A 26,551-nucleotide genomic window follows, 5' to 3' on the forward strand; every position below is an offset into this window, starting at 1 on the left:
AGAGAATAGGTCTTGCAATGTTGCCCAGGCTGGTCTTGAATTGCTGGGCTCAATCATTACTCCTCCTCAGCCTCTCAAAGTGCTGGGATTACAGGCATAAGCCACCATGCCTAGCCAATACTGATCCTTTTAAACTGTCTAGGTTAAATGAATTCATAGTTGCTCATTTTCAAAACAGACACCAACTATCCACCCCATACTCACAGACCCATTTAATTCTCCTGACTCAGCCTTTGGAGTAGCTGGGATCACAGAGCTGATACTCCTATCATGAAACTGTTTTCCTATAGCCATGATCCTCAACTAGGACAACGAAGGTGATAGAGATAGTCTGAAGAAAATCCTTCCCCTCCTCCTCCTCAAAACTGGGAATCATTGTTTTGAAAAGCAGAAAGAACATAGGCTTTGGAATAAAACACCAGGTCTAGCACTTAGGTATCACACTGAGCCTTGGTTAAAGGTATAAAAAAAAAAGTGGGGGGGCAGCACCTACTTGGCAGACTTGGTAGTGGTCAGAAATACCTAAAGTACATGGATATGCTCAATAAATAACTTATTAGTGACAGATGTCCAATTACACACAGGTTATTAAATTATATCACTGTTACTCAGAGGCATGTTTTCAACTTATTCATCCTAACCAAGTTCCACAAGAAGCTTATTTACTCATTTTAGCACATAACTGTGTTATTTTTTTCCCATCTGTGGTTCAGAAGTTATCACTCGTAACTTTTTCTTTAAAAATATGAACCCACGCTATGTAGATATGTTTGCTAGATAAATAAAAACCCCCAAATTTACACTTATTTGTATAGAAGAAATGTACGATTATCTAATTTGGAAACCTTGGCCTTGTCTTTAAATATCATACTCCCAAGACCCAGCATTGTGATGGGATGGCCATTCTGGCAGCTTAAAATCCTGATTTGGGGATACTCACTTGTCGTAAATGAATGCCAACTACCATCTCTGGGTTGATTTTTATTCACTTTGCCTTTAATCAACAACATAATATCAACCCTGAAGACCCCTTCAAGACTATTACTATTAATTATGTACAACTGATTGCTTAAAAGCCAGTTGAGAAATTTACAAAAGACTGTTTGAAGGGCCCAAGGTTTATGCACTACTCCAGAGAGAGTTCTAAAACTGGGGTCCCATGGATTGGAATGTAGTGATCCTCCTGACAAAAATGTGTTCACACTTGAAACTTTTCTAAAATATTTTTTCTTCATTTAATCAGATGTTTTTTAAACACATTGGTCTTGAACATTTAGACTTTGTTTTTTAATTAAGCCAGAGGAGCAGAAAGTAATATACTTAGATGCTCCAAAGAACTGGTTCTGCTGAGATGTACTCGGGCAATTTGCCTTTTTTTTTTTTTTTTTTTTCTATTTTTATTTTTGAAACAGAGTCTTGCTCTGCCTCTGCTGCCCAGGCTGAAGTGCAGTGGTGTAATTTCGGCTCACCACACCTCTGCCTCCCGAGTTCAAGCAATTCTCATGCCTCAGCCTCTGGAGTAGCTGGGACTACAGGCACGTACCACCACACCCACCTAATTTTTTACATTTTTAGTAGAGATGGGGTTTTGTCATGTTGGCCAGGCTGGTCTCAAACTCCTGACCTCAGGTGATCCGCCCCACCTAGGCCTCCCAAAGTGCTGGGATTACTGGCATGAGCCACCGCCCCCAGCCTGCCTTTAGTTTTACATTAATAAAGCTAAATAAAATTTCTATAGCATGGATACTTAGTATTTTGGGCATACTCTTTATTACAATTTTGAAGAGCCTTATATGAGCATCCCTTTAGAGAAGTGTCACTCAGACCACAGATTAGGAAATGCTACAGCTTCCCATGAAGAATAAGTTTTCCTTACAGAAGAGTATTGTCTTCTGGTCAAATTTCTCTATTTACTTTAGTCACCAGCTCACTCAAAGCCAAGTTTTTGGCTTTACTGTAATGACTCTATAGTTTGCTGACAGATGCTTCTCTGTGTTTCACTTTCTCCTTGGTGCGACCTCAAGCCTTCTATGCAACAATGTCAGGAATAAAAATTTATCAGATTGGTCCATATGAAATTGTCAATATTTTACCTTTTTCAACCAATAAAATGGTAATTTCACATAATTCAACCTAATATTATTTCATAAATGCTGACAACCCACTAGGTTAGATGTTGAGATTACAGATATATATAAAACAATCCTTGCCCTCAAGAGAATTAGGTAAGAAAAAGAAACAAATCTAGTCAAGTGGAGACAAGCACAAAATACTACAGAAGACAAGAATAAATAGAGGTATCTAAAATGGTTTCACAATTCAGACATTTTGGCTAGAGAATAATGAAAACGTAAAATTTCAATAAGCAGGCATGAGAAAGAGCATAAACACCCAGAGAATAAGCACAGAGAGGATACAGAACACAGTAAATCCAAGAAAAGGAAGTAGTCCAACAGGGCTGGAAAGGAAAGTTCACCAGGATTCAATGAGATAAAGGTACAGGTCCTAATCTCCTTCCTCTATCAGAACCATAAATCCATCAACAGATACAAGATCTCCTCTATTCTTCCTGTATCACCTGACTTTCCTCTCTTTTCCACTGGCTCCTTCAGTTTGTCAGTATGTTCAAGATTCTTTCACCTTAAAAAAACCACCACATCTTCCTCGATTTAAAATATCCTCCCAATTCACTGCCATCTTTCTTTTGCTATACTACCAACCTTCTTGAAAATATGTGATCTTTACTTAACCTCCTGTTCATCCTCTCAATCCACAACATCCTGCTACCAGTATAATCTCTCCCTTTCCTCCAAAAGACACTAAACAATGGCTCCCAAATTAATGACTTTAGCTGCCAAACCAAACTAATACTTCAAGTCTATCTTACTCTGCATCTTTCTGATATGTGACGCTTCAATTATTCTCTACTCAAGTCAGGAATCCTTTTCTCCTGGCTCTCCCTTTCCATCTCTGGTTATTTTCCAGTTTTCATAGGGTACATCTACTGTCCGACATTCTTTTTGCTCTATTAACTCAGTCTGGAAGAGGATATACAACAACTTCCAGGACAGATTTATGAGAACATTAGAGAATATTTCAAACCAAGTGACCGTGAATACTGAAAGCACACAGTCACTTTAATTGTAGCTCTCATCACTTACCAGTCACACTGCTAACTGTATGGACTGTTAGCTCACCAAATTAATAAACTATGAAAGTCCTTCACAACCTGTATCTCAGCAATGTCCAGCACAGAATCTGCTGCATTTTCAGGCACTCAATGCAGATACCACATGAAAGGCAGCCCCTTACAATACTCCTGTCACGGGTATTTTTACCACTTTATTATATTCTTATCAATCATAACCTCCATAAATTGAAGTGACTCCTTTCTTAAGCTTTTAGAACATCAAGAGAAATATTCATTCAATTCTACCTCTTCTCCCTGCCAAAATTCTCAGCCACTAGTCATCTGGGGATTTGGGGCTTTAAGTTTGGACCAGAGACCATTCCACACTGACAAAAAAACAAAGGCTCCATAATTGTCTCAGAGCTGTTCCCTGACCTGGTCTCTATCATCTCTCCATATAATGCTTCTCAGGCTGCCTTGATGCAGAAAAAAGAGAGAGCTTGGAGTCTGGGATTCTGATTTAAGCCCCAGTGCTCTATTAACTGGGGAACTTTGACAAAGAATTTCAGTTTCTCTAAGCAGGTCTTTTTCTTTGTAATCTGAGAACAGAGTCCTATAAATTCTCCTGAGGAATTTAAGAAACTAAAGGCTCTGGACAGTTGGTCTACATGATCCTACTCTTGCCCTCACCAATTTGACATAGATTCCATTACTATCCTTTTTCTGCAGTTACTGACAGGGTATCCTTCTTCCTATTTAAAGAGCAATTTTGGAGTGCATCTTTTCTCATACCCCCAGGGCCTCCTGGTCAGTTATCCCTGCCACACTTCTCACACCTTTGTAAACATGATCAGCTCTCTCCCACATTTAGAATTTTCCTTAATCTTGCGCTTCCCTCTAGTAGCCAGCCTGTCTTTCCCTAGCGTCCACATCAGCCTTCCATATACAGTACCCCATCTCTACTGCCTCTACTCATCTCTTTAATCCTTGAAGGCAAGCATCAAATGCTTCTCTCCCTTTCCGCACATGCTATTCTGAAACACTTTTTCAAAACAAGTTCACTGTGCCTTATCAAATCCTATGGACATACCCTGAGCCTTTTAAGAGGTCTTCATTCCTGTTTGGATGTTCCTACAGGATCTTTGAAAAGTACAAATTTAATCACCTACTCCAGAGGGCAGTGGTCCACAAACATTTTGGTCTCAGCACTCCTTTATACTCTTAAAATTAGTGAGGTAATTTTAAGCACTTTGAATTACTCAAGAGCTTTTTGTGTAAGTAGAGCATTTCAATATTCGCCCATCAGAAATAAAAGAAAAAGGGGCAGATGGATTAATCATTTTTAAAAACCTATTACATATTAATACAACAATTTCCCAAGACAAAAAAAAATTTAAGGAGTGGCAATGACATTTTTGCAAATCTCTTTAGTATCTGATTCAATATAAGATGGTGGGATTTTCTGGTCTGTTTCTGTATTTAATTTCTTGCCATGTGTTGTTTTGGTTGAAGTATATGAAGAAAATCCAGCCTCACACAGGTATGTAGTTGGAAAAAGGAATATTTTAATATCATTTTCAGACAACTCTGGTTATTCTTTAATACTACACCAAAATTCTCAACAAATGGTAACTTCTTAAAGATTAGTTACAACATGAAATCTGGAACCATATGTACTCTTCATATGCTGTTACATTAAAACACATAGGTCAAGCTTATAGTTTGGATGGATCTTTTACTTATATCTGTTTTTCTATCATATGTTAGTCATTTGACAAATACTGTCTCACTGAGTTATGCAAATATAACAAATGTTGACACACTAGTTAACAGTACCAGCAATCTCATCAGGAGTTTTTAAGTATTGGGGCAACTGTTAAGCTCACACGGTGACAGATAAAGGTCTTCCAAATTTTAACATTGGCAAATATAGTGAGTTATTTCTCATTAAGTGACTGGCTTACTTTGTTCATTTTCAATAAAATGTCTGCCAAATACGCAAACCTGAATAACCATAGTTTGTCAGTTGTTCCTCTAGTAAAGAAGAAAAGGTGTTTCCAGGGGGAAGAAAAAGAGGCTTATTCTTGAAACTCAGTCATATAAACACTTTCCTTGAGATAATCATCGTACTTGGATATAAAGCAAAAGTACTTTATGCTGACTTCTCATTTGTCACACAGAATATTAAAGCATATATTCAAGGACCAAAATTTAAGGAAATTAATTTTACTGCTTCCTCAAGGACATTTATAAGTGTCACTGGCTTTTTTTTTTTTTTGAGTCAGAGTTTCATTTTGTCACCCAAGCTGGAGTACAGTGGCATGATCTCGACTCTGCAACCTCCGCTTCCTGGGTTCAAGAGATTCTCCTGCCTCAGCCTCCCAAGCAGCTGGGATTATAGGTGCCCATCACCACACCTGGCTTATTTTTTCTATTTTTAGTAGAGACAAGGTTTCGCCACGTTGGGCAGGCTGGTCTAGAACTCATGACCTCAGGTGATCCGCCAGCCCCGGCCTCCCAAAGTACTGGGATTACAGATGGGAGCTACAGGGCCTGGCCTTGACACTGGCTTTTCTAGGAATGTGTAGCATGAAGAATACAGTGACTGCCACTACAGTTTAATGGCATTACCCTGATTCCTAGTAAGTGCTAGCCAGTTTTACTGACCTCCAATGCTTTTGCACTATCAGTGCAAATGTCAACACAGTGGGGTGGGGGAGGAGAAATCAACTCATGTACTAGAATTACAGAAATACTTCTGACTTTGTGGGCCTCTTAAAGGGCTTTTGTGACCACTAGGCATGCAGACCACCTAGCTTGGAGAAGTGCTGTCACAGAGTAAAGGCCAAGTTCCTTATCAATAGCACATAAAACCCTTTATGGTCTGGCTTCATCTTAGTGGCCAAGTTAGAGCCCTCCTAGTCTAATCCTACTTTATTATGTGTTCTCTCTCAATTAAAGGACACTAGTTACAAATGTGTATCTTGATCAAGTTTCACTTATCTGTATATACAGGAGCAACCACCACAAAGGAAAATACAAAACATTTCCAACACTCTAAGATTCCCCTGTGCCCTTTCCTACTGTCCCCCAAAGAGCTTACTATTCAGGCTCCTTTTGTTACCAATTAGTTTTGCCTATTTTTGAACCTCTTACAAATGCAATTATGTAGATATTCTTTTGGGTCTTTTTTTTTCCCCATTTAACTTAGTATCTGAGATGTCTACACACTAATGTATAGAACAGTAGTTTTATTACTGTGCAGTACCACATCATAATAGATGTGGAAAGATCACAATGTATTTATCCATATTTCTGCTCAAGGGTGTACAGAAAAGATTAAAGTAACATGTCTAACTGGTGCCATCTGGGAACCTAAATTTTGAGTTCCCACCATTCCCTAAACTGAGTGACTTACTATACCCAAAATGAACAAACAATAGGGTTTATGCTAAATATCAGCTTTCCTCCTGGTCTGGAATTTTGGTACATTTCAGGCAGAGGCTACCTATTTAACCAGCCCTCAAACAAACATACACAATCTCTCCCTTTCTCTCTCTCTCTCTCTCTCTCTCTCTCTCGCACACACACACACACACACACACACACACACACCATTCTGGCTGGTGACATTTTACATATGTTGTCAGTTGTGGGGGCATTAAACTATATCCCATGTAACTCCCCTGGGAGAAGAACACTGGAAGCTTGTGCCAGACTTTGCCCCATCTGCTTTTTCCCTTTGATGATTTTTCTCTGTATCCTTTAGTTGTAAGATTAGCTATAAGTACAACTATATGCCGAAATCCTGTGAATCTTCCTAGTAAATCATCTAATTTTGGCACTGTCTTCCAGGACCCCTGACACAACAGCTGTTTATTGCTTTCTCCTATTTTTAGGGACAGGGTCCGGACATGTTGCCCAGACTGAACTTCAACCAATAGGCTCAAGGAATTCTCCCACCTCTGCCTTCCCAGTAGCTGATACTACAGGAGCCACACCCAGATTGCTGCTGCTTCAGATTTTGAATATTATGAATAAAACTGCTGCGAATATTCTTGTGCATGCCTTTTTATACTCACATGTACTCATGTCTCTTGCATATAGGAACACAAGTGGATTGCTAGGTCATAGACTAGTATGCCTTGCACTTAAAATTCTGGCAATATTGTACTCCTAGTTGCCTAACAACAGCCCTGTTTCATACCTCCTTGTCCTTGTATATGTTGTACCTTTTGCCTAGAATGTCCTTCCCAGCCCATATCTTTGGCATAACCTTTTAATCTTTTACCTGCCTACTATTGATGTTATTTCTGATGAGAAAAAAGAAAAAATTGGTTCTATTTTTATATCTGCTGCATTTAACATACCTCAGATAGATACATGCATTCGGTATTCCAAACAGAAGTATAGGTCTTCAGAACAACCAAGGCTAAAGAGCTCAATCTAAAACTTGGTCACACAGGTAATTGGTGATCCTACAGGAACGCGTGGGCCTCCTATATATATAAGGAGACAGGAACTATCCAACAGGGTTGAACTGTTGAGAATGTGGCATTTAGGGAGAAAAGGAAGCCTGCAAGTACCAAGACAAGTACTAGTCTAGAAACGAAAAAACTTGGGCTCCAGTTCTGTCTCTATTTCCTGCTCACTGTATAAAATTAAGGTAATCACTTTTCATTATAAACTTAATTCTCTCAGTCTGTAAAAAAAGAGAATGTCAGATTACAATCTGGCTTTGGTGTCAACTCCGAGTTATATGTAGGAGACAGGTCTCTAACACCTTTTGAGCTTCAAAACAATTCCAAGATCACAGTTTTAAAAAACAAAAACAAAAAGCCTCAGGAGAAAGGGCAGACTCAGGGAAACAGATGGTGTCAGAGCCAGAACCCAGGAGCACAAAGCCAGAATGCAGAGAACACAAATGTTAAGTAGTAAGAGATTAAGTGTTCTGTAAAAAGACACAAAAAAACCAACTTGCCCTTAAAAGTAACTGCTCTCTTCCAACAGAGAAGAGCTATTCCCACACTTCAGACTATAGGTAGTGATGCTAAATGTGTCTGCATGGCACATAAGGTAGCATATTATGTTGGCCAAGAATAAAGAAACCAGTAACACTATTAGTCAAGTTACTCCCAGAATCAATAGCTACTTGCAACTATGACCCATTTTTAGCATACAAATCAACCTTCAGACCTGCCCTCTGGGGATTCTTCTGTTATCTCAAGGGAACTCATAGAATGCCTTAAATAAATCAAAACAAAGAGTGTTAATGCACTATAATTTAAAAGAACTGTTACACCGTTCAAGAATACAAAATATAAGAATTCAAAGGTTATCCATTCCTAAGTATTCTTCTGAACTACTGAAAGTAAAGCTCAACCCCATTCAGTTGGGAATCCTCCCAGGTCCACAATAATTAAAAACACTCCTGCTATATTAGCATGGCAAAATAATCCGTAACATTGAGCTTTAAAATGATACCTAACAAAATTCATAGGAAATTACATCTATAATGTGAATTTGGTACTCTGCAATTTGGATACTAACTTTTTACTGCAAGTCAGATAATTTTCCTAACAGAAATATGATATATTACATACATCATGCATGTTTTAGTTCAATCTTTTTCAACTAGTTTACTATAATTGAGAAATGCACTATTAGGGCAGGTCCTATCTCCAACATAAAAACTTTCAGAAAGTGAGACACTGTGATAAGCAGGAACTAAAAAACAGGCTGCAACAATGGCAGGAAAAAAACTAAAGGCATTTCCAAAACTGCAATGTGGGAGGCAAAGGAAGTAGAGTTCACAGTGGCTAAAAGGCTTTAAGAGCCTGAATGAGGCCAGGCACCGTGGCTCAGGCTTGTAATCCCAGCAATTTGGGAAGTGGGCAGATCACAGGTCAGGGGTATGAGGCCAGCCTGGCCAACACAGTGAAATCCCATCTCTACTAGAAATACAAAAATTAGCTGGGCATGGTGGCAGGCGCCTGTAATCCCAGCCACTCAGGAAGTTGAGGCAGGAGAATCGCTTGAGCCCGGGAGACGGAGGTTGCAGTGAGCCAAGATCACGCCACAGCACTCCAGCCTGGATGACAGAGCTTGACTCAATCTCAAAAAACAAACAAAAGAGCCTGCATGGGGGCTCACACCTGTAATCCCAATACTCTGGGAGGCTGAGGCAGGAGGATAGATTGAGCCCAGGACCAGCCTGGGCAACATAGTCAAAACCCATCTCAAAAAAAAAAAAAAATTTTTTTTTTAATTAGGCAGGCGTGTCGGTGCATGGCTGTAGTCTCAGCTACTTGGAAGGCTGAGGCTGAAGGATCCGTTGAGCGAAGAAGCTTTGGGCTGCAGTAAGCTGTCATTGCGCCACTGCCCCCACCAGCTTGGGTGATAGAGACCTTCTCACAAAAAAATGATAATACTACAATCTTAAAAGGCTTAAGAAACAGTAAAGGGTGCAATCAGAGCTTCTTGGTCTTAATTCGAACAAAAGAAGCAAAATTCTTTATATAACCACCTCCACCACAACCTTGAAGTCCAAACCCTTTCCTACCCTTTAAGCCTCGGGGACTTTCTGGCAAATTCTCCCCAAAGTCAGTACAGTTTATATAGTGCCTCGGACAAGCAGATTTGCAGAACGGGGTAAGATTAGCACAACTTCTCCACAGCAGAGAAAATAATTTATTTGATCCCATGATTCTTTTACTTCCCCCACCACTAGCTACTAAAGACAACAGTCTAAACATTAATGCCTAGGTTTGGTGTGCATTTCTATCTCAAACTGTAAGCCAGAAGTACAAGCACACTAATTAATTTTCCCTTAAAATAAATGTAACTTTAGAAAATGATTATTTAACTAAAGCACCTGAAACCAATGAATGAGAATGCTTGCACAAACAACAGCTAACATTATAAATGTGTAAATATCAATACCAGCAGAGAGATGCTTTAGTCACCTCACCCTTCCCAGCACACTCCACGCCCCACAAATCCACAAACACTGAACTCATAGCTGAGTGCTTGGCTGGCAAAAGTTGCTAAGAAGCAGCTAGAGGCAGGTAACATTTTAAAGTTTCCATCTTTCCAAAAACTTTCTAGGACACAGGTAAGAAAGCTATCTAGCTTGTGTTTGAGTTTGCATTCTCACAGAAAAAAAATTCTTTGGCAAAAGCTCTGAATATGCTTTCCACTCCTTTAAATCCTTGGAAATGCAGCCCGGCACTGTGGCTCACGCCTGTAATCCCAGCACTCTGGGTAGCCGAAGCCAGTGGATAACAAGGTCAGGAGTTCAAGACCAGCCTAGCCAATATGGTGAAACCCTGTCTCTACTAAAAATACAAAAATCAGCTGGGCATGTTGGCGCATGCCTGTAGTCCCAGCTACTTCCGTGGCTGAGGCAGAACAATCACTTGAACCTGCAAGGCAGAGGTTGCAGTGAGCCAAGATTGCACTATTGCACTCCAGCCTGGGTGACAGAGCGAGACTGTATTAAAAAAATAAAAAAATCCTTGGGAATACAATATAGAAAAAAAAAAAATGTACATACCCCTTTACATAAGCAACTGTGGCTGTGTACAATGATGGGATTCTAAGTTTTATCCAGAATTCAAACTCCAGCCCCTCAATTCTGGGGCAGGGTCATTTTATGCCCTGGGAGCTTATCTCAGGTTTTACCACATGCTGCTTTAAAAAAGTTCTTTTTAACCCTTTATTAATTCTTCCCGGAAATCTAAGAGACAGCATTATGGAAATTTTAGCTAAGACAGACAAAGTGAGATTTAGTAAGCACCATTTGACTCTTACAGTTCCTAAAACAAGTATGTAACTTCAAATTTGCCTTGCCTCAGACAGAAAAAGTTACTGAAATTTTAACTGTCATGAAAAGGAGTCTTTTGTGAAGAGGGTTGGATCACCCCCACAGTGGGAGGAGCCTGCCTTCTCCAGACCTCCAGCTCTCAGGATCAGCTAACTGCCCTGACATACATTGTGGAATGATAGACGCAGCACATTCCTCCCGACATCAGCACTGCTGTACTAACACTCAGAAGACCTACACTGACTTCTACAGCAACTGGGATTCCTGCCAATGCAGTTTACATTCACTTTGCCTATAAATGTGACCAGCTCCCAGACCACTACCTTTTTTTCTACTGTGTAGGTCACCAATAACCCCTTGTTCCTCTGACATAACAGAACACACAAAATAGGCTGGGCTATGGCACCAGAAAGACCTAGGTTGACACCCAATTCCATCACTTAACAGCCTTGTGACTTGATTTCTAAGCCTGTTTCCTTTCCTGCAAAATAGCAGGAAAATCCGACAGGGATAGTTTAAGACAGACTCCAAACAAGCCTTCGGGTTGAATCCAACATTAAAGACATGTTACATTTGGTCCATAGTGTTTAAAATTTTTTAAATGCTACATTTAAAAGTCAGGAGATTCATCAAAATAGAGATAGCCAACAATCAGCTAGTGGCTGCTCCTTTCAGAGAAACAAACTCTATAGCTCAGTAGCCATTACCTTTCCTTCCTCCTCCTCTGCTCATTTATGTTACCTCAGGCCCCTGCAGGGTTTGAGTTTGCAACCCATTTTAAAGATTAAGAACACAATTAACGGTTGTGCTCAGAGAAAATGCTTATTAAGGCAGCTATTAACTAGTGAGCCAATGATAAGTTTGGTGCTGAGCCTGGAGTCCTACTACTTTATCATGCTCCTCCACTTTTCCCTTCACGGGCACTGGTTTGTGCACTACAGTGAAAGAAAAGCCCATGGAACGCCTATGGCCTAACCCAAACTGCCAGTGTTCCCACCATCATTCACCACAGGCTTCAGCTCTCCAACCCCCCAAAGAGCTGCACAGGCTGGCACAACCTCCCTCCCGCTCGCGGGAGCCTAGGCCAGGGAGTTGTTTATAAGACAAGCCGTTCGGAGCGGGGAAGCCAAGTATTTTTATATTACAAAGGTTGACTTACACACAGGGTAGTCAACTTCCTATTTCTATAAACCGAGCAGGGGCTACTAGGCCACCCAAAGTTCTAAACGCCGTGACAAAAAAATTTAAAAAGCCAAACTCTACAGCAACGTGCTCTGGGAATATAGCTCAGCTCCAAGCCAGTTCAATGGGGACAAGTAAAAGACCAGTGATGAGTCCCAAAAACAGAGTCCCCAGGGTTTTCCAACATTCCCGAGCTCTGCAAGCTTTTCTAACTGTGCAAAAAACCAATCAGGAAAACAATCACCAACTTGAGGTTTCCAAGATTAGGTTCTGTTTGAATTTTTTATTTTTTAACCCACGTGGGTACCTAGACTGAAAGGGAACACGAGCCTCAGGGTGCAAACTGTCCTCAGCAGATACTCTTGGCGCTGGCAAGGGACAGCCCCGTCACCTGAAGGGCAGCCAAGAGGCGGGCGGTGCACCTGTGCCTTCCACAATAGGAACCCCACCCACTTGCCCCTCGTCCCCATCAACCACGCAGCCCAGTGGTTGACTCAGGTGCCAGGAGACAGTGCAGGGAGGCAGGGCGGTAGCCAGGGAGACCAAGGGAAGCAGTTGCCAGAGAAATAGGGCGTCAGTCAGGGCCGGGCAGCAGGCGCGGGGCGGGGGAGGAGGGACGCCGCCTCCTCCCGGGCCAACCTGGCCCGAGGCAATCCGGCTTCTAAGGGCGGATTCCGCTCCCGACTCTTCCCCACGGGAGGAACCCTAGCTGACAGCACGGTGCAAGGGGCCAAGCCTGCAGGGAGCAAAGTGCCACCGAGAAATCAAGCGCGCGCCCACGAAGGCGCCCGAAAGCCCAGGAGCCCGCCTGGCTTTTCTCGGTCGGGTCCCGGGGCCAGCGGGGCCGCTCACGGGGCCTCTGGCCTCCCGGGGCCCCCTAGGAATGAGGCAGCAAAGCCTCGGTCGACTCGACCGCACAGGAACCCACGAGAGAAGCAGCAGCCCCGGGGAATGACGCCGGCTGGGACACCCCAAGGTGAGAGCCCCTTTGTGGGTGAGTCCCCACAACTCCCGGGTGACTCCAGGCGGGCACAGGCCCGCCCAACCAGTTCGTCAAGGGAAGCGGCCCGTCCAGCGCCCCAGCCGCTGCTCCACCAAACCTGAGGCCGGACCTGAGTCTGGAGACCTGGCCTCCTCCGGCACTGAGAAGAATGACCAGAACGCCGAGACCACATGCACCCGCTCGCCAGGCCGCAGGGTCTGCACAGCACAGCCCGACTCGGGCTCCGACCTCTCCCCGTGTGCGCCACCTCCACGGCCTGCACGCCTACCCCTCTCCCACCCACGACCCCAGAGCCCACCTCAAAGCCGACAGCCCCTTGGGTCTCGCGGACGCGAAGCCCCGCCAGTTTTCCGCCCTCGCGCCCCACTACTCCGCCAGCCTCGCCTCAGGACTCCCGCGCCAAGCGAAGGTGTGAAGCCACGTGACCTTCCCGGGCTTGGGAAGCCGCACGAGGGGCTTGATCCCTCCGCCTTAAAGGGGCCGAGGCCGCCGCCGTCGTGGGGCGCTCCACACAGCGCGAGGTCTATGGCGTCAGCAGCCCCGCCCCGTCCCGCCCCACCCCACCCGGCTTCCCCCTCGCCCCACGGCGGGTGCGAAAGAGACCCACAGCGGGACGTGAGCTTCCAGCGCTAGCGGCTTCGGGTGCGACGGCAGGGTGAGAAAGAAGTGTTCTGGGCCCCAGGGCTCCTTTCTGTCCGGTCAGCTCCCGTCTGGACAGACGCTCGAGGCCACCCGGAGGCTGCAGTGCGGCTCCGAGGCCCCACCGGCCACCCCCGCAAGGCTGCGGCGCCTTTAAGCCCAAAGGCCCTGAGTCACGAGGAGGCTCCCTGCCCCCCTCACCCTCCACCCCTCCACGAGGCCCCACGCCCGCGGGCACGTGACCTCGCCCCGCCCGGAACTCGCGCACGGGGCGGGGGATGGGGTACCGTTGCGCCGGACCCGGCTGCGCACGGACCGTTAGCTACTGCGGCCGGGACGCGGCCCCGCCCAGGCGAGCGGCGGGCGGCTCTTACCAGCGGGAACGCCATGGGGCCGGTGTGGCCTTGCGGGGCTGAGGAGCTGGCTGGCCGGCCGGCCGGCGGGCGAGACACGCGCACGCACGTGGGCACTGTTTTTGCAGCGAGCCGCACGCAGCCCCGCACCCGAGCAGCTTATGAAGCTCCACCGAGCCGCTCCTCGGAGCCGCCCCCCGGCCAGATGCGGAGCACCTGTGTCGGCCCCGCCCGGGCCCTCGCCTCCGCCCCCGCGCGCCCCGCCTCTCCCTGCAGGCCGGGCCGAGGAGTGCTCCGCAGACCACCCGCACGCCGGCGGAAACTGCCGCTGCTGCTGGCCACAGCCGCCCCCTGAGGGACCCTGAGCGCGCCACTCACCTAAGTGACCCTGGCCGAGTCGTTTGCCCTGAACCTCAGATTACCCCCTTACGAAAGAGGGCACGATTTACAAGCCCCTGCGAGCGGCGGGATCTCTTTGTCAGTACCGCCGCGTATCCGCGCTCCTCCTCTTCCAGTGATCTCTCCAGGGCGAGAGCCAGCCCTGCAGCCCCTGTCCAAACCATAGCACCCGGGCTCCAGGAGGCGCACTTACTTTAGACTCACTGCTCCGTGCGCTGCAGAGGGGGCCGTGGGAGTCAGGACATTCCAGAAAGTTCCAAAGACATCACTGGCCCTCTTTGGACAGGAGTTCCCCGGGTAAACACTCCCGACGGACCGAAATAGAAAGTTTCACAAAAATAGGACAAGGGACAGGGCGAGGGCTCCAGGGCAGGCGTCCTGGGGCAACTGGAGCAGGGGCGGACCGGAAGCCCTAGGCAAGCGCAGAGGCGGAGATGGCATTCCAGGCGGGAGACCAAGCAAAGGCAGAGGGAGAGGACTGCACAGACGGCTCACTCTGACGGGGACTGAGGATGATGCGGGCTGATACCGCCGGAGGGAAGCCTGGGCAGGGTTTGTAAAAGGCCTTTATTCTGTAGACAACAGGAAACTTAAAAATTGTAAAAGGGGTTGGCAATTGTCAGGTCTGTTTTAAGGTATTACTGGAGACTTAGAAGAGGTTGGACAGGCCAGGTGCTGTGGCTCACTCCTGTAATCCCAGCATTTTGGGAGGCCGAGTTGGGCGGATCAGCTGAGGTCGGGAGTTCGAGACCAACCTGACCAACATGGGGAAACCTCCTCTCTACTGAAAAGAAAAAAAAAAATACAAAATTAGCCAGGCTTGGTGGCGCTTTTCTGTAATCCCAGCTTCTCAGGAGGCTGAGGCAGGAGAATCACTTGAACCCGGGAGGTGGAGGTTGCGGTGAGCCGAGGTTGCACCATTGCACTCCATCCTAGGCAACAAGAGTGAAACTCCGTCTCAGAGAAGAAGAGGTTGTATATAAAAGGGGGAAAACAAGGGATCAGAGTTTATTGAGCATTGTTAAATGTCTTATATGTGTCAGGTTATCATGATACTATTTAATAAGCACTTACTATACGCGGGGCTCCTCCTGGCACTTAGGGAAGATGGTGCTGCCGCCTTCCTGGCCTGGCTCTAATGACTAAAGGGAGATGGGCAGGTAACTGTCACGTTTCTGCCTCAGGTGATGGAGAAAGAGGAAACTGATGGTGTAGTCTAGTGTTTCAAGAGGATTAATGGGGGAAGGATGGTGAGCCTAAGAACAGAAATCCACAGCCAGGGTGATGGGTCACACCTGTAATCCTAGCACTTTCGGAGGCTGAGCCAGGCAGATCACGAGATCAGGAAATCTAGACCATCCCGACTAACACAGTGAAACCCTGTCTCTCCTAAAAATACAAAAAATTAACCGGGCATGGTGGTGTGCGCCTGTAGTCCCAGCTGCTTGGGAGGCTGAAGCAGGAGAATCGCTTGAACCTGGGAAGCGGAGGTTGCAGTGAGCCGAGATCATGCCACTGTACTCCAGTCTGGGCAACAGAGCAAGGCTCCATCTCAAAAAAAAAGAAAAAAGAATTCTATGAGGGAGTGAGTGACAGTGGGATTTGGCCAGTCTCCACTCACCTGTGGGTCTATCTACTTGCAGGAGCTTTTTTGGGTTGCTGAGTTCATGGGCAGAAAGTGTGATGACCACAGGGGCAAGGCAGGAGCAACTTTGCTGGGACCTCTCCCCCTTGAGCCATGTTTTCTCCAGGAGCAGACTACCCCTGAATCTTGTCCTGGCCCACAAGCAGGGTAAGACAGCTGCTTGTCCTCTGAGAGGACAGATGCCTACAGCACAGGAACCAAGTGAGGGTGGGTGACAATACTGAAGGCCCAACGCACACCCAAAAGAGCCGTTAGCTGGGGAGCACCATGTAGAAATGAGGTTCCAGCCCAGCCAGATCTTTCAAGAAAAGCTGGAAGTACATTTTTTTTAAGTGAAACCTTTAATGTGAATTTTAAAGTTGGTTGGTTACTAATCCAAATGAAAAGAACCAAAAACCCAGCATGTCCAGGGGCCCATGCAGCTCACTGGCTGCCAGTTTGTGATCCCTGACATCCTTTCCTCCTCTCTGACCCAAAAGCTAAGCAAGATAAGAATCTGAAACTCAGAATAGTGGCCAAGGGAATGGGTGTCTGGAAACCCTTTTCATATTTCAAAACTCTCAACCATAAGAAAAGAAAGGCATCTTTCAAGAGACTTGGAACAGAGATTTCTGCTGCCCAAAATCTCTCTTCCTAAACTTTCTGCTGCAGGTAATAATAATAGCTCATCTTCAGTGACCACTCACTATGTGTGTGGCAAAGTTTTAAGTGCTTTACCTATGTTATCTCATTTTGCAGATGAGACTGAAGCTCAGTGAAGTTCAGTAGATTGCCAAAGACTCCCAGCTAAAAGTGGCAAAGCAAGGACTCAAACCAAGGCAGACTTCTGGTTTCAGAGCCTTTCAAGTCCTAACCAGGTGAGAATAAAATTTCCAACACGTTTCTTAGGTGTGTGCTTCTCTGTGAATGATCCCAGAGCTGACTGCAGATGTTGAGGGAAGAGGTAACTTTGACAAAATACAGTCATGACCTGAGGTGTGGGCGAGTCCTTGCTCCCTGCCTGCACTTGGCTAGGCCTGCAGGTCATACAGGAAGAATAGTCCCTCTGAAGGTGTCCATAATCCCCTGGGCAGGGTATGGAAAGTGACAGAGGTGAATATATTAAATGACTTAGTCAGGTCCCCACACTGATCACTGGCAGAAGTAGCAGGAACAAATAGGCAGCATTATCTATTCTCCCAGTCAACAAACAGCCTTTGAGCCCAGCTATGCCTGGCACTGTCTCTGCAGTCAAGCCCCAGACTTACAATGCAGGTTTTAAATCTAACTATAATTAGCCGGACTACATTTTAAATATATGTACTAGGGAGACAGGAGGGACCTTGTAGTCTTGTATGTGCTCAGGTGTTCAGTGCTTCCACAGCAGGCAGAGAGCTAAAAGAAGAGAGGAGTTTGCCGGGTAGAAAGTAATTTCCTGATTGCAAAAGATTAGAAAAGGAATTCACTTAGGAGCTCAAGACCACAAGGTAGACACACAGTCTCTGCTCAAGTTTTGCCAAGCTCTGTACAGAAGAAACCATGTTCTTTGTTTTTTTCAAGTTCCTTTTAAGTGGGATGAAAGAGTGGATTGGCCCCACCTTTTATCTTACACAAAAGTAAGTTAAAAATACAATTCTAGTCCAGGGGCAGTGGCTCATACCTGTAATCTCAGCACTCTGGGAGGCTGAGGCGGGCAGATCATGTGTCAGGAGTTCAAGACCAGCCTGACCAACATGATCAGGTTAAAATATTAGCTGGGTATGGTGGCACATGCCTGTAATCCCAGCTACTCGGGAGGCTAAAGCAGGAGAATCCCTTGAATCCAGGAAGCAGAGGTTGTGGTGAGCCAAGATTGCACCATTGCCCCCCAGCCTAGGTGACAGAGCAAGATTCCATCTCAAAATAATAAATAAATAAATAAAATTCTGAAAAGCTTTACTTAGAATTTTTTAAGAAGAAAATACAGGAGAATTTTATTTACCTCAGCCTGTGGATGAATTCTGTTAATTAGGAACAGTAAGCACAGGATATAAAGGAAGATAAGGCCAGGCGCAGTGGCTCATGCCTATAATCCCAGCACTTTGGGAGGCCAAGGCGGGTGGATCACGAGGTCAAGAGATCAAGACCATCCTGGTCAACATGGTGAAACCCTGTCTCCACTAAAAATACAAAAATTAGCTGGGCATGGTGGCGCGCGCCTGTAGTCCCAGCTACTCGGGAGGCTGAGGCAAGAGAATTGCCTGAACCCAGGAGGCGGAGGTTGCGGTGAGCCGAGATTGTGCCATTGCACTTCAGCCTAGGTAACGAGCGAAACTCCATCTCAAAAAAGAAGGAAGATAATACATTTAACCACACTGGAATTAAAAAATTTTGGGTTAGGGCCGGACGCAGTGGCTCACACCTGTAATCCCAGCCCTTTGGGAGGCTGAGGCGGGTGGTCACAAGGTCAAGAGATTGAGACCATCTTGGTCAACATGGTGAAACCCCATCTCTACTAAAAATACAAAAAATTAGCTGGGCATGGTGGCGCGGGCCTGTAATCCCAGCTACTCAGGAGGCTGAGGCAGGAGAATTGCCTGAACCCAGGAGGCGGAGGTTGCGGTGAGCCAAGATCGTGCCATTGCACTCCAGCCTGGGTAACAAGAAGGAAACTCCCTCTCAAAAAAAAAAAAAAATTTGGTTTACTAAAAGATATTGCTGAAAGCTTGAAAAGACAAGCCATAGACTGGAAGAAGCTATTTGCAATCCATGTATCTTCAAAGGACTAGTTTCCAGACTATATAAGAACTTCTGGCCTGGCACAGTGGCTCATGCCTGTAATCCCAGCATTTTGGGAGGCCAAGGAAGGTGGATCACGAGGTCAGGAGATCAAGACCAGCCTGGCCAAGATGGTCCTCATCTCTACTAAAAATACGAAAATTAAGTGCGGTTGCAGGTGCCTGTAATCCCAGCTACTTGGGAGGCTGAGGCAGGAGAATCGCTTGAACCCAGGAAGGAGAGGTTGCAGCGAGCCTAGATCGTGCCACTGCACTCCAGCCTGGGTGATAAAGTGAGACTGTCTCCAAAAAAAAAGAACTTCTGTAATCAATGAGGGAAAAAAACACAACTCCATAGAAAAATGGGCAACAAAAGATGGGAATAGGCAGTTGACATGAGTGAAAATCCAAATGGCCAAAAACATACCAGTAGATACCCACCCTCATCAGTAACCAGAGAAATGCAAATGAAGCCACAATCAGATGCCATGCTTCACTTTTCAAATGGAAAAAATGATCAAGTCTCACTGTCCCAATAGCAGGATCACTGCCAGTAAGGGCGTAAACTGGTTCAGCTACTTTGGTGTGTGCTTTTATGTTTTACATCTTTTAATGGAGAGATGACAGTATATAGAGTGCACAGATCTTAAGTGTATACCATAAGGTGACCACCACCTGCGTCAAGACATAGAATCTCTCTTGAACCCCTCTTGGGTTCCACCATACCCCTTCCCACTTTATACCTCCTTCCTCAAGGTACTGTTATTACTGCTTTTCATGACCAACTCAATCTGTTCTAAACTTCATAGAAGTTTTGGTTTTTTTCATTCAACATACCTGTGAGATCCGGCCATCCATGTTGTTGCATGTAGGAGTAGTTTGTTCCTTTGTGTTGCTAAGTAGCATTCCATTGTATAGATATAACATAATTTATTTCTGCATTCTCTTATCGATTGAAATTTGAATTCTTTCCAGTTTGGGGTCTGTTATGAATAAAGATACTAGAAATATCCTTGATGTGAAGTTTAGCAACTCTGGTAAGCAATTTGGATTCTCCAGTTAACTTGAAAGTGTGTACTCGCCAGATGCAGTGGCTCACACCTGTAATCACAGCACTTTGGGAGGTGGAGGCAGAGGAATCACAAGGTCACGAGTTCAACAGCAGCCTGACCAACTCAAAATACAAAAATTAGCCGGGGCGTAGTGGAACATGCCTGTAATCCTAGCTACTCAGGAGGCTGAGGCAGAAGAATCACTTGAATCTGGGAGAAGATTGCAGTGAGCCAAGATGGCACCACTGTACTCCATCTGCAATCCTAGGCGACAGAGCGAGACTCCATCTCAAAAAAAAAAGTGTATACTCTATGACCCAGCAATTTAATTCCTAGGAAAATGTGTTACAGAAACTTTCACATGTGTTAAGTGGCACAAGTAAAAATGCCTGTAGCTGTTTTGTTAATTAATAGTTGCAAAAACAAAATGAAATAACTTTAAATGCCCACCAACAGGAGAATGGATCAATAAATTTATGGTATAGTCATACAATGGAATACTATATATAAGTAAAAGTCAATGAAATATAGCGAATCATATCAACATGATTCACAATATTGAGAGAAAAAGCAGGATGTAGGAGAAAACATACGCTAAGATGCCATTTGTATAAAATTAGAAAATGTGTAGTATCCACCACTATCACAAAGTATAGTGCTACATATTGTTTAGGAACATATCTGTATATAGTGAAAGTACAAAAAGTGCATGGCATTGATAAACAGAACATTCGGAATGATTTGTTTCAGGTGGGAAAGGAAGCAGTCATGAAATGAGGGGTATGGGGGACATTGAATTGATGAGCACTGAATTGATGAGTGCCTCAGTTCTTAAGTTGGATGATTAGTATACAGGTGGTGTTATGTTAGTCTTTAAACTTGAAATGCATAATATTTTAAAGAGACGGAGATGGGAGTAATTAAGGGCAGTGATGTGCTGGTAAATGGCTGGGGGAAGAAAGTGATTTGTAGCAATTGGCTGGGGGAGGGAAGTGACTTGTAGGATTTGCCTCTTATGTAGCATAAAAACTCCCACCATGGCTGATTTCAGATTGTCAATGTGACATCTGGCTCACAAAATTCCTGAACACGTAGTAACAGTCAGCCCTTTTGAGCCAATAGAAGCCAACTCAGGCACACCACTCAGACTGAATGTGGCAGCAGAGTGCTCTGAAGGCCAGAGCCGGGGACCCAGGCTCCCTGAGGCTTTCCCAACAACCTAGGAGAAGGATGGAAGGCTGGATTGTATTATTTGTTTATTGCTATTAAGTTACCCCTACAGCTAAGCAGCTTAAAACAACAACTATTTGTTATCTTGTTCAATTTCTGTGAGTCAGGAATTGGAGAATGACTTAGTTGGCTGGTTCTGGCTCAGAATCTCTCATGAGGTTGCAGTCCTGATGTCAGCCACAACTGCAGTGACTTGAAGCTTTGCCTTGGGCTGGAAGATCAGCTTCCAAGCTCACTCAAGTGGGTGCTGACAAAAGCCTCAGTTCCTTGTCACGTGGACCTCTCCATAGCGCTGCTCAAGACATGGCAGCTGGCTTGAGAGGGAGGGAGAGACTAACCAAGATGGAGGTGCAAATAATTTCATAATCTAATTTCAGAAATGACATACCATTACTTGTATTATTCACATACACCAACTCTGATAATATGTGGGAGGGAATGACAAATGCCCTCACTGAGCTCATTGTCCTCTGACCCAAGGCCTCTGGTCAAGCTCAGACCTCCTAGATCCCCACTGAAGCACTACCCCATCCTTGTCAGGGCATCTTCTGCCTCTGTCCCAGTCCCTGTGCTTCTCTCCACTTCCAGGCCCCTTTTTGCAGCCCTTCCTTTGCACCAGCAGAGTCCTTAGAGTGCTTCCCAGTCCGTCCTGTGGTCCTGAACCCCACCTGAATCCCACAGCCCTGGGCCAGTTCCCTGGCTGCCCCTTCAAAACTATTCATGGCTGACCAGCCGCGGTGGTTCATGCCTATAATCCTAGCACTATGGGAGGCCAAGGCAGGTGTTTGCCTGAGCTCAGGAGTTTGAGAACAGCCTGGCCAACATAGCAAAACCCTGTCTCTACTACAAATACAAAAATTAGCTGGGTGTGGTGGCTCATACCTGTAATCCCAGAACTTTGGGAGGCTGAGGTGGGTGGATCACCTGATGTCAGGAGTTCCAGACCAGCCTGGCCAAGATGATGAAACCCCATCTCTACTAAAAATACAAAAAATTAGCCGGGTGTGGTGGCAGGTGCCTGTAATCCCACCTACTTGGGAGGCTGAGGCAGGAGAATCGCTTGAACTCAGGAGGGGGAGGCTGCAGTGTGCCAAGGTCGTGCCATTGCATTCCAGCCTGGGCAACAGAGTGAGCCTCCATCTCAAAAAAAAAATTACCTGGGCATGGCAGCAAGTGCCTGTAATCCCAGCTACTCAGGAGGCTGAGGCACGAGAATCACTTGAACCCAGGAGGCGGAGGTCGCAGTGAGCCGAAATTGTGCCACTGCACTCCAGCCCGGGCAACAGAGCCAGACTCCATCCCCCCAAAAAAAGACTGTCTCCACCCTCCCCCTCAAAAAAAAAAAACTGTTCATGAGAAGCATTTTCCCTGCCAACTGAGATCCAGGCAAGCTGTGACCAGGCCCCTAACATTCTGGGGACAAAGTGTCACCACAATGGCAAAGACTTGGACCAGTAATAAAATACAGGATATTATATGGGTTGGGGAAAATGCTCCAGAGGGATGTGGGGTGCCCCCAGCCCCTGCAGGTCTGACCTGCTTCTACCTGTGTGTGCTGGGCAGGTTCCCATCTTATCCCTGCTTTTTTTTAAAGACAGTACTTTTTTTAGAGGTAGGGTCTTGCTAGGTTGTCCAGGATGGAGTCCTAGTCATAGCTGTAATAATAGTGCAATATAGACTTGAACTCCTAGCCTCAAGCTAACCTCCAGCCTCAGCCTTCTAAGTAGCTGGGACTACAGGGATATGCTCAGCTCTACTCTGGGGCTTTTGATGTAGAACAAAGGTAGATAAGAGATTCCTTGATGGTCCTTGTTCAAATTTCTTAGAAAATCAGCACCACCCTTTCTCAGTTCTGTGGGTAGTGCTGATTCAGAGGCAAAAGTGAGACTGAATCTACTACAAGTGGCCTTTAACTGGATAATCATCTCAGAACCTACAGTGACAAAAACAATGATCCCAGGGAGACTTTGGGGCCCCCCAGGCTTTCAGGGGAGCAGCAGCTCCAGCTGCTCTCTGGTGCCACAATGCCCAGCAAGTCCTTGGAGCCAGAGGCAGGGCTGTCCCCTGGCACTGCCTTTGTTCTCCTTCCCTGAGAGGACAGCCACACCTGCTTAACCCCATCTTACTCATGAACAGACTTGCTCGAGAATGCGTGCTGTGGGATGGTATGGCCAAGGTATGGCCTAAAGTCTTGGTCACAGAGGATCAGAGGCTGAGGCACAGTACCTCAAACTATCACGGGAGTGTGTTCCTTATAACCCAATCAGTCCAGATGTGGTGGGGAAAGTGTTCCAAGATCAAAACCAAGTTTGAGTAACACTGCAGGCTGAGAGGTGGTCACAGTGTACATTAGCATAGTAAAGGCTCTGAGAAGACCTGTGGGAAATGAACTTACATCACCTAAATACAAGATTTCTAAACTTATTTGATCATAGATTTTGCAGGGAGTAGTGGGGACAGAACACATCCTAATGGAACATCTTTTATACCTTTTGGAATCACTGCTGACTCAGTCTCTTTCCTCAGGAGAAAAGGTGTCAGGGAGCACCCTGACCCCCACTACCCCCACCAGGTTTGTTCCAGGTGTGAACAGATGCTGGTATCTTGTTAGAAATGCATAATCTGCTGCTCTGCTTAGGAAGTCGCCATACTTCTGTTTCTTTACTTCCCCGGTAAACTTGCTTTCACTTTCTTACTATGATTATTTGAGATGGAGTCTCACTATTGCCCAGGCTGGAGTGCAGTGGCATGATCTTGACTCACTGCAACCTCCACCTCCCAGGTTCAAGCAATTCTCCTGCCTCAGCCTCCCAAGTAGCTGGAATTATAGGCACGTGCCACCACGCTCAGCTAATTTTTCAAATCTTTAGTAGAGATGGGGTTTTACCATGTTGGCCAGGCTGGTCTTGAACTCCTGACCTCGTGATCCATCTGCCTTAGCCTCCTAAAGTGCTGGGATTACAGGTGTGAGCCACCGTGCCCACCTGGCTGCTTTCACTTAAAAAATAAAATAAAAAAGGAATGCATAATTTCAGGCCCCACCCTAGACCTACTGCTAGAATCTGCATGTAATTGGATCCCTAGGTGACTTGACACAAAGCGGTTTGAGAAGTACAGTTAGTTATACATCTTCTGTTCTTCCACTAAGATGACCAGTGGGTCAGTACCCCAGCCAGGTGGGGCCTCCAGGTCCCCTAACGGGAGGTAGTTGACATATGTTGAACTGAACACCTGTGTTTGGGGAACTCCCCATGCTATGAGTCCTTCCTTCCCAAGAGCCCATAAGGAGAACTAAGGGGGTCTGCCAGCCATTGAAGAGGACTTGTTTTTGCAGAGGCTATTAAAAGGACCAAGGTGCTCTTCCAGCTCTGCCTTCCCATCCTGGCCCAGATGTCGCTTCTATAGAGATGGTTCCAGACTCCTAGGCGTCCTGACCCAGAGATGGTCACCTTGGGGATTCAACCAGACCTGTTCCTGAGAAGCAGTCACAGCCTTCCCTACAAGGTCACAAGAGCCAGATACTGTCACTCTAAGCAGCTGTCCCCGAAACCCCTAGAAGGAAAGTCGAGCCAGCATCTAGGGAGAAGACATTTTATTGAGACTGCTATATAAATAGCTACAGAAAGCTGGGAAGACCAAAGGGAGTGGCTGCCATCTCCTTCTGCACAGATCACTAAGAAACCCATGGGGAGGGGATTAGGGGAGGTCCTGGTCCTCCAGAGGGAGAGAGAACACCCTGAATGCTATCTGGCATGAGGAGGTTGATGAGAGAATGAGAAAGGTGAGAGGGACTGAAAGCCCAGATGTCATGGGGGAGGTATAGATGGGAGCCAAAGAGGTCACAGCATTTTGAAGTCATTGGGTCAGAGCCTGTATCACATCCTTCACCAGCATGGTGCCAATCACCATTTTTTCGCTGTTGACAGTCAGCTGGGCAGCTCCAGCTGGCCGGGCATCCAGGGTCAGCAGAACGAGGCTCCCACTGGTTAGTGTCCTCCCTGCAAACCTGAAGTCGGAATAGAAGAAGGGATGGGGAAGAGCTGCTGAGGGTGACTGTGTTTGGAAGGGGCTCAGTGCTGGGGCTCCTCCTTCAAACCAGGACCCCCATGCTCATTATTTCCCTTAGTACCTGTACTCATCAGATGTCCCACAAGGAACACGACCCAGGTTGGCAGTGGTGGTCACTTTCTGCACCACAATGTGATCACTCCTACAGGTGTCTGGCAGCATGAGCTTCTCTGTGATCTCATTCATGCCCATCAGCTTTCCTGGGGGCAGAGGTTGTGATGAGGACAGAAGCCGGGGGGACAGGCCAGCACCTGGGTCTGCTTAGTGAGCATCAAGTTCTCCCAGGCTGGGAAGGTATCATGCAAAGGGCTGGTCAGAATCTCCGTCATCAGTGTTGGTGAGGGGGGCCTTCCCTCTCAGAGGGGGCCCTCTTTCAGGAAGCCTTTGTCAGCCTCTCTCCCTCCCACTCAGGGCTTTATCCACGTTGTGACCAAAGACTGATTTGGCACTTTCTCCATCAGACATCTGCGCTACCAGCCCCTTGAGAGTGGCCAGTCAGTTCTTAAGAGGTTCCCCCATCCTGGACCTCACACCCTTTCATCTTTCTTGGTGGGCCCTCCAACCAGCATTCAACTCCCACCTAGCTCCTGGATGCTGAGCTCTCACAAAGAGATGACAGGTGGCTGTTTTGATCTCCTGGCTAGAGTCCAGTGGTCACATGTAGCATTCACAGGTACATTCCTAATTGTACCTCTGCAGCAGCAGCTCCAGACCTAGCCAGGGCTCCTGAAGTCCCCAAACACTCACAGCACCCCCAGAACTCATTCTGCAGGTCTGACTTCTCTCCACTCACATGCTCTAGGCCCCCCATGGGAGCCCCTCCGTCTGCCCTCCTGTACACCAACAGGAGTGCTTCTCTTCAGCCTCTCTTTCCTTCCTCTGCTGCTTCCCCCGATCTTCACCTCCTTTTAGAAACATCCCTCTCCTGTTTCTTTCATCCCCTTCATCCCTAATAACATTTTCTTGTCTTTGTTCCTTCAATCCGTTCAAGTGTCCCTGTTTCTAAAATATCCTTTTTAGAAGTGAGATCCGTCCTTCATTGTGCTAATGCCCTATCTCCTTCCTCATTCATGACTGAAGTCCAAGAGGACTCCATTTACTTGAGCCCTGGTCTCCCTCAGCCCACTCCAATTGGCCTCTTCCCTCCTTCAGCAATGACCCTCTCTCCCTAACATTGACAGTAGCCTTCTATATGCTCAATCTGAAGGTCTTCAGTAACTGGCTTGCAGACACCTTCTGCCTTGTCTCTCCTGGTTCTCCTCTCACCTCTCCCTTTGCTACTTTTCCTCT

At 46.1% G+C, this 26,551-nt stretch overlaps 3 protein-coding genes across 22 annotated transcripts in view; 1 reads left to right on the plus strand and 2 right to left on the minus strand.

The window, feature by feature from the left end:
• Positions 1 to 14,936, minus strand: part of CPEB1 (cytoplasmic polyadenylation element binding protein 1) — a 103,893-nt gene extending 88,957 nt beyond the window's left edge. For 8 of the 18 annotated variants that reach the window (XM_078326882.1, XM_035303939.3, XM_078326883.1 and 5 more), the window contains exon 1: positions 13,748 to 13,956. Coding sequence is in view for 3 of the 18 variants with exons in the window: in XM_078326871.1 (XP_078182997.1) it covers positions 14,154 to 14,168 (15 nt within the window). In the remaining 15 variants the exon portion in view is untranslated. Of the gene's footprint in view, positions 1 to 13,438; positions 13,677 to 13,747; positions 13,957 to 14,153; positions 14,374 to 14,724 lie in introns of those variants that run through there. The other 10 variants (XM_078326878.1, XM_078326875.1, XM_078326873.1 and 7 more) reach the window with 3 other exon arrangements.
• LOC144576600 (uncharacterized) lies at positions 12,714 to 17,059 on the plus strand. 2 transcript variants are annotated; one of them, XM_078326891.1, is made up of 3 exons: positions 12,714 to 15,083; positions 16,175 to 16,323; positions 16,915 to 17,059. In XM_078326891.1, the coding sequence occupies exon 1, from the start codon at positions 14,167 to 14,169 to the stop codon at positions 14,485 to 14,487; it is 321 nt and encodes a 106-aa protein (XP_078183017.1). In that variant the 5' UTR covers positions 12,714 to 14,166; the 3' UTR covers positions 14,488 to 15,083; positions 16,175 to 16,323; positions 16,915 to 17,059. The 2 variants fall into 2 exon arrangements, with proteins under 2 accessions (XP_078183017.1, XP_078183016.1); XM_078326890.1 differs by lacking the exon at positions 16,175 to 16,323.
• A 7,711-nt stretch (positions 17,060 to 24,770) lies between these two features.
• The window catches only part of AP3B2 (adaptor related protein complex 3 subunit beta 2), a 39,757-nt gene continuing 37,976 nt past the window's right edge, over positions 24,771 to 26,551 (minus strand). Inside the window, exons 25-26 of one of the 2 annotated variants that reach the window (XM_002749173.5) lie at positions 25,323 to 25,461; positions 24,771 to 25,199 (exon numbers count right to left, since the gene is read on the minus strand). In XM_002749173.5, the coding sequence (XP_002749219.1) occupies positions 25,049 to 25,199; positions 25,323 to 25,461 (290 nt within the window). In that variant the 3' untranslated portion in view covers positions 24,771 to 25,048. Of the gene's footprint in view, positions 25,234 to 25,322; positions 25,462 to 26,551 lie in introns of both variants that reach the window. The other variant, XM_017973317.3, reaches the window with a different exon arrangement.

The sequence above is a fragment of the Callithrix jacchus genome, chromosome 6 (assembly GCF_049354715.1).
Source record: "Callithrix jacchus isolate 240 chromosome 6, calJac240_pri, whole genome shotgun sequence".
NCBI classification, from domain to species: Eukaryota; Metazoa; Chordata; class Mammalia; order Primates; family Cebidae; genus Callithrix; species Callithrix jacchus.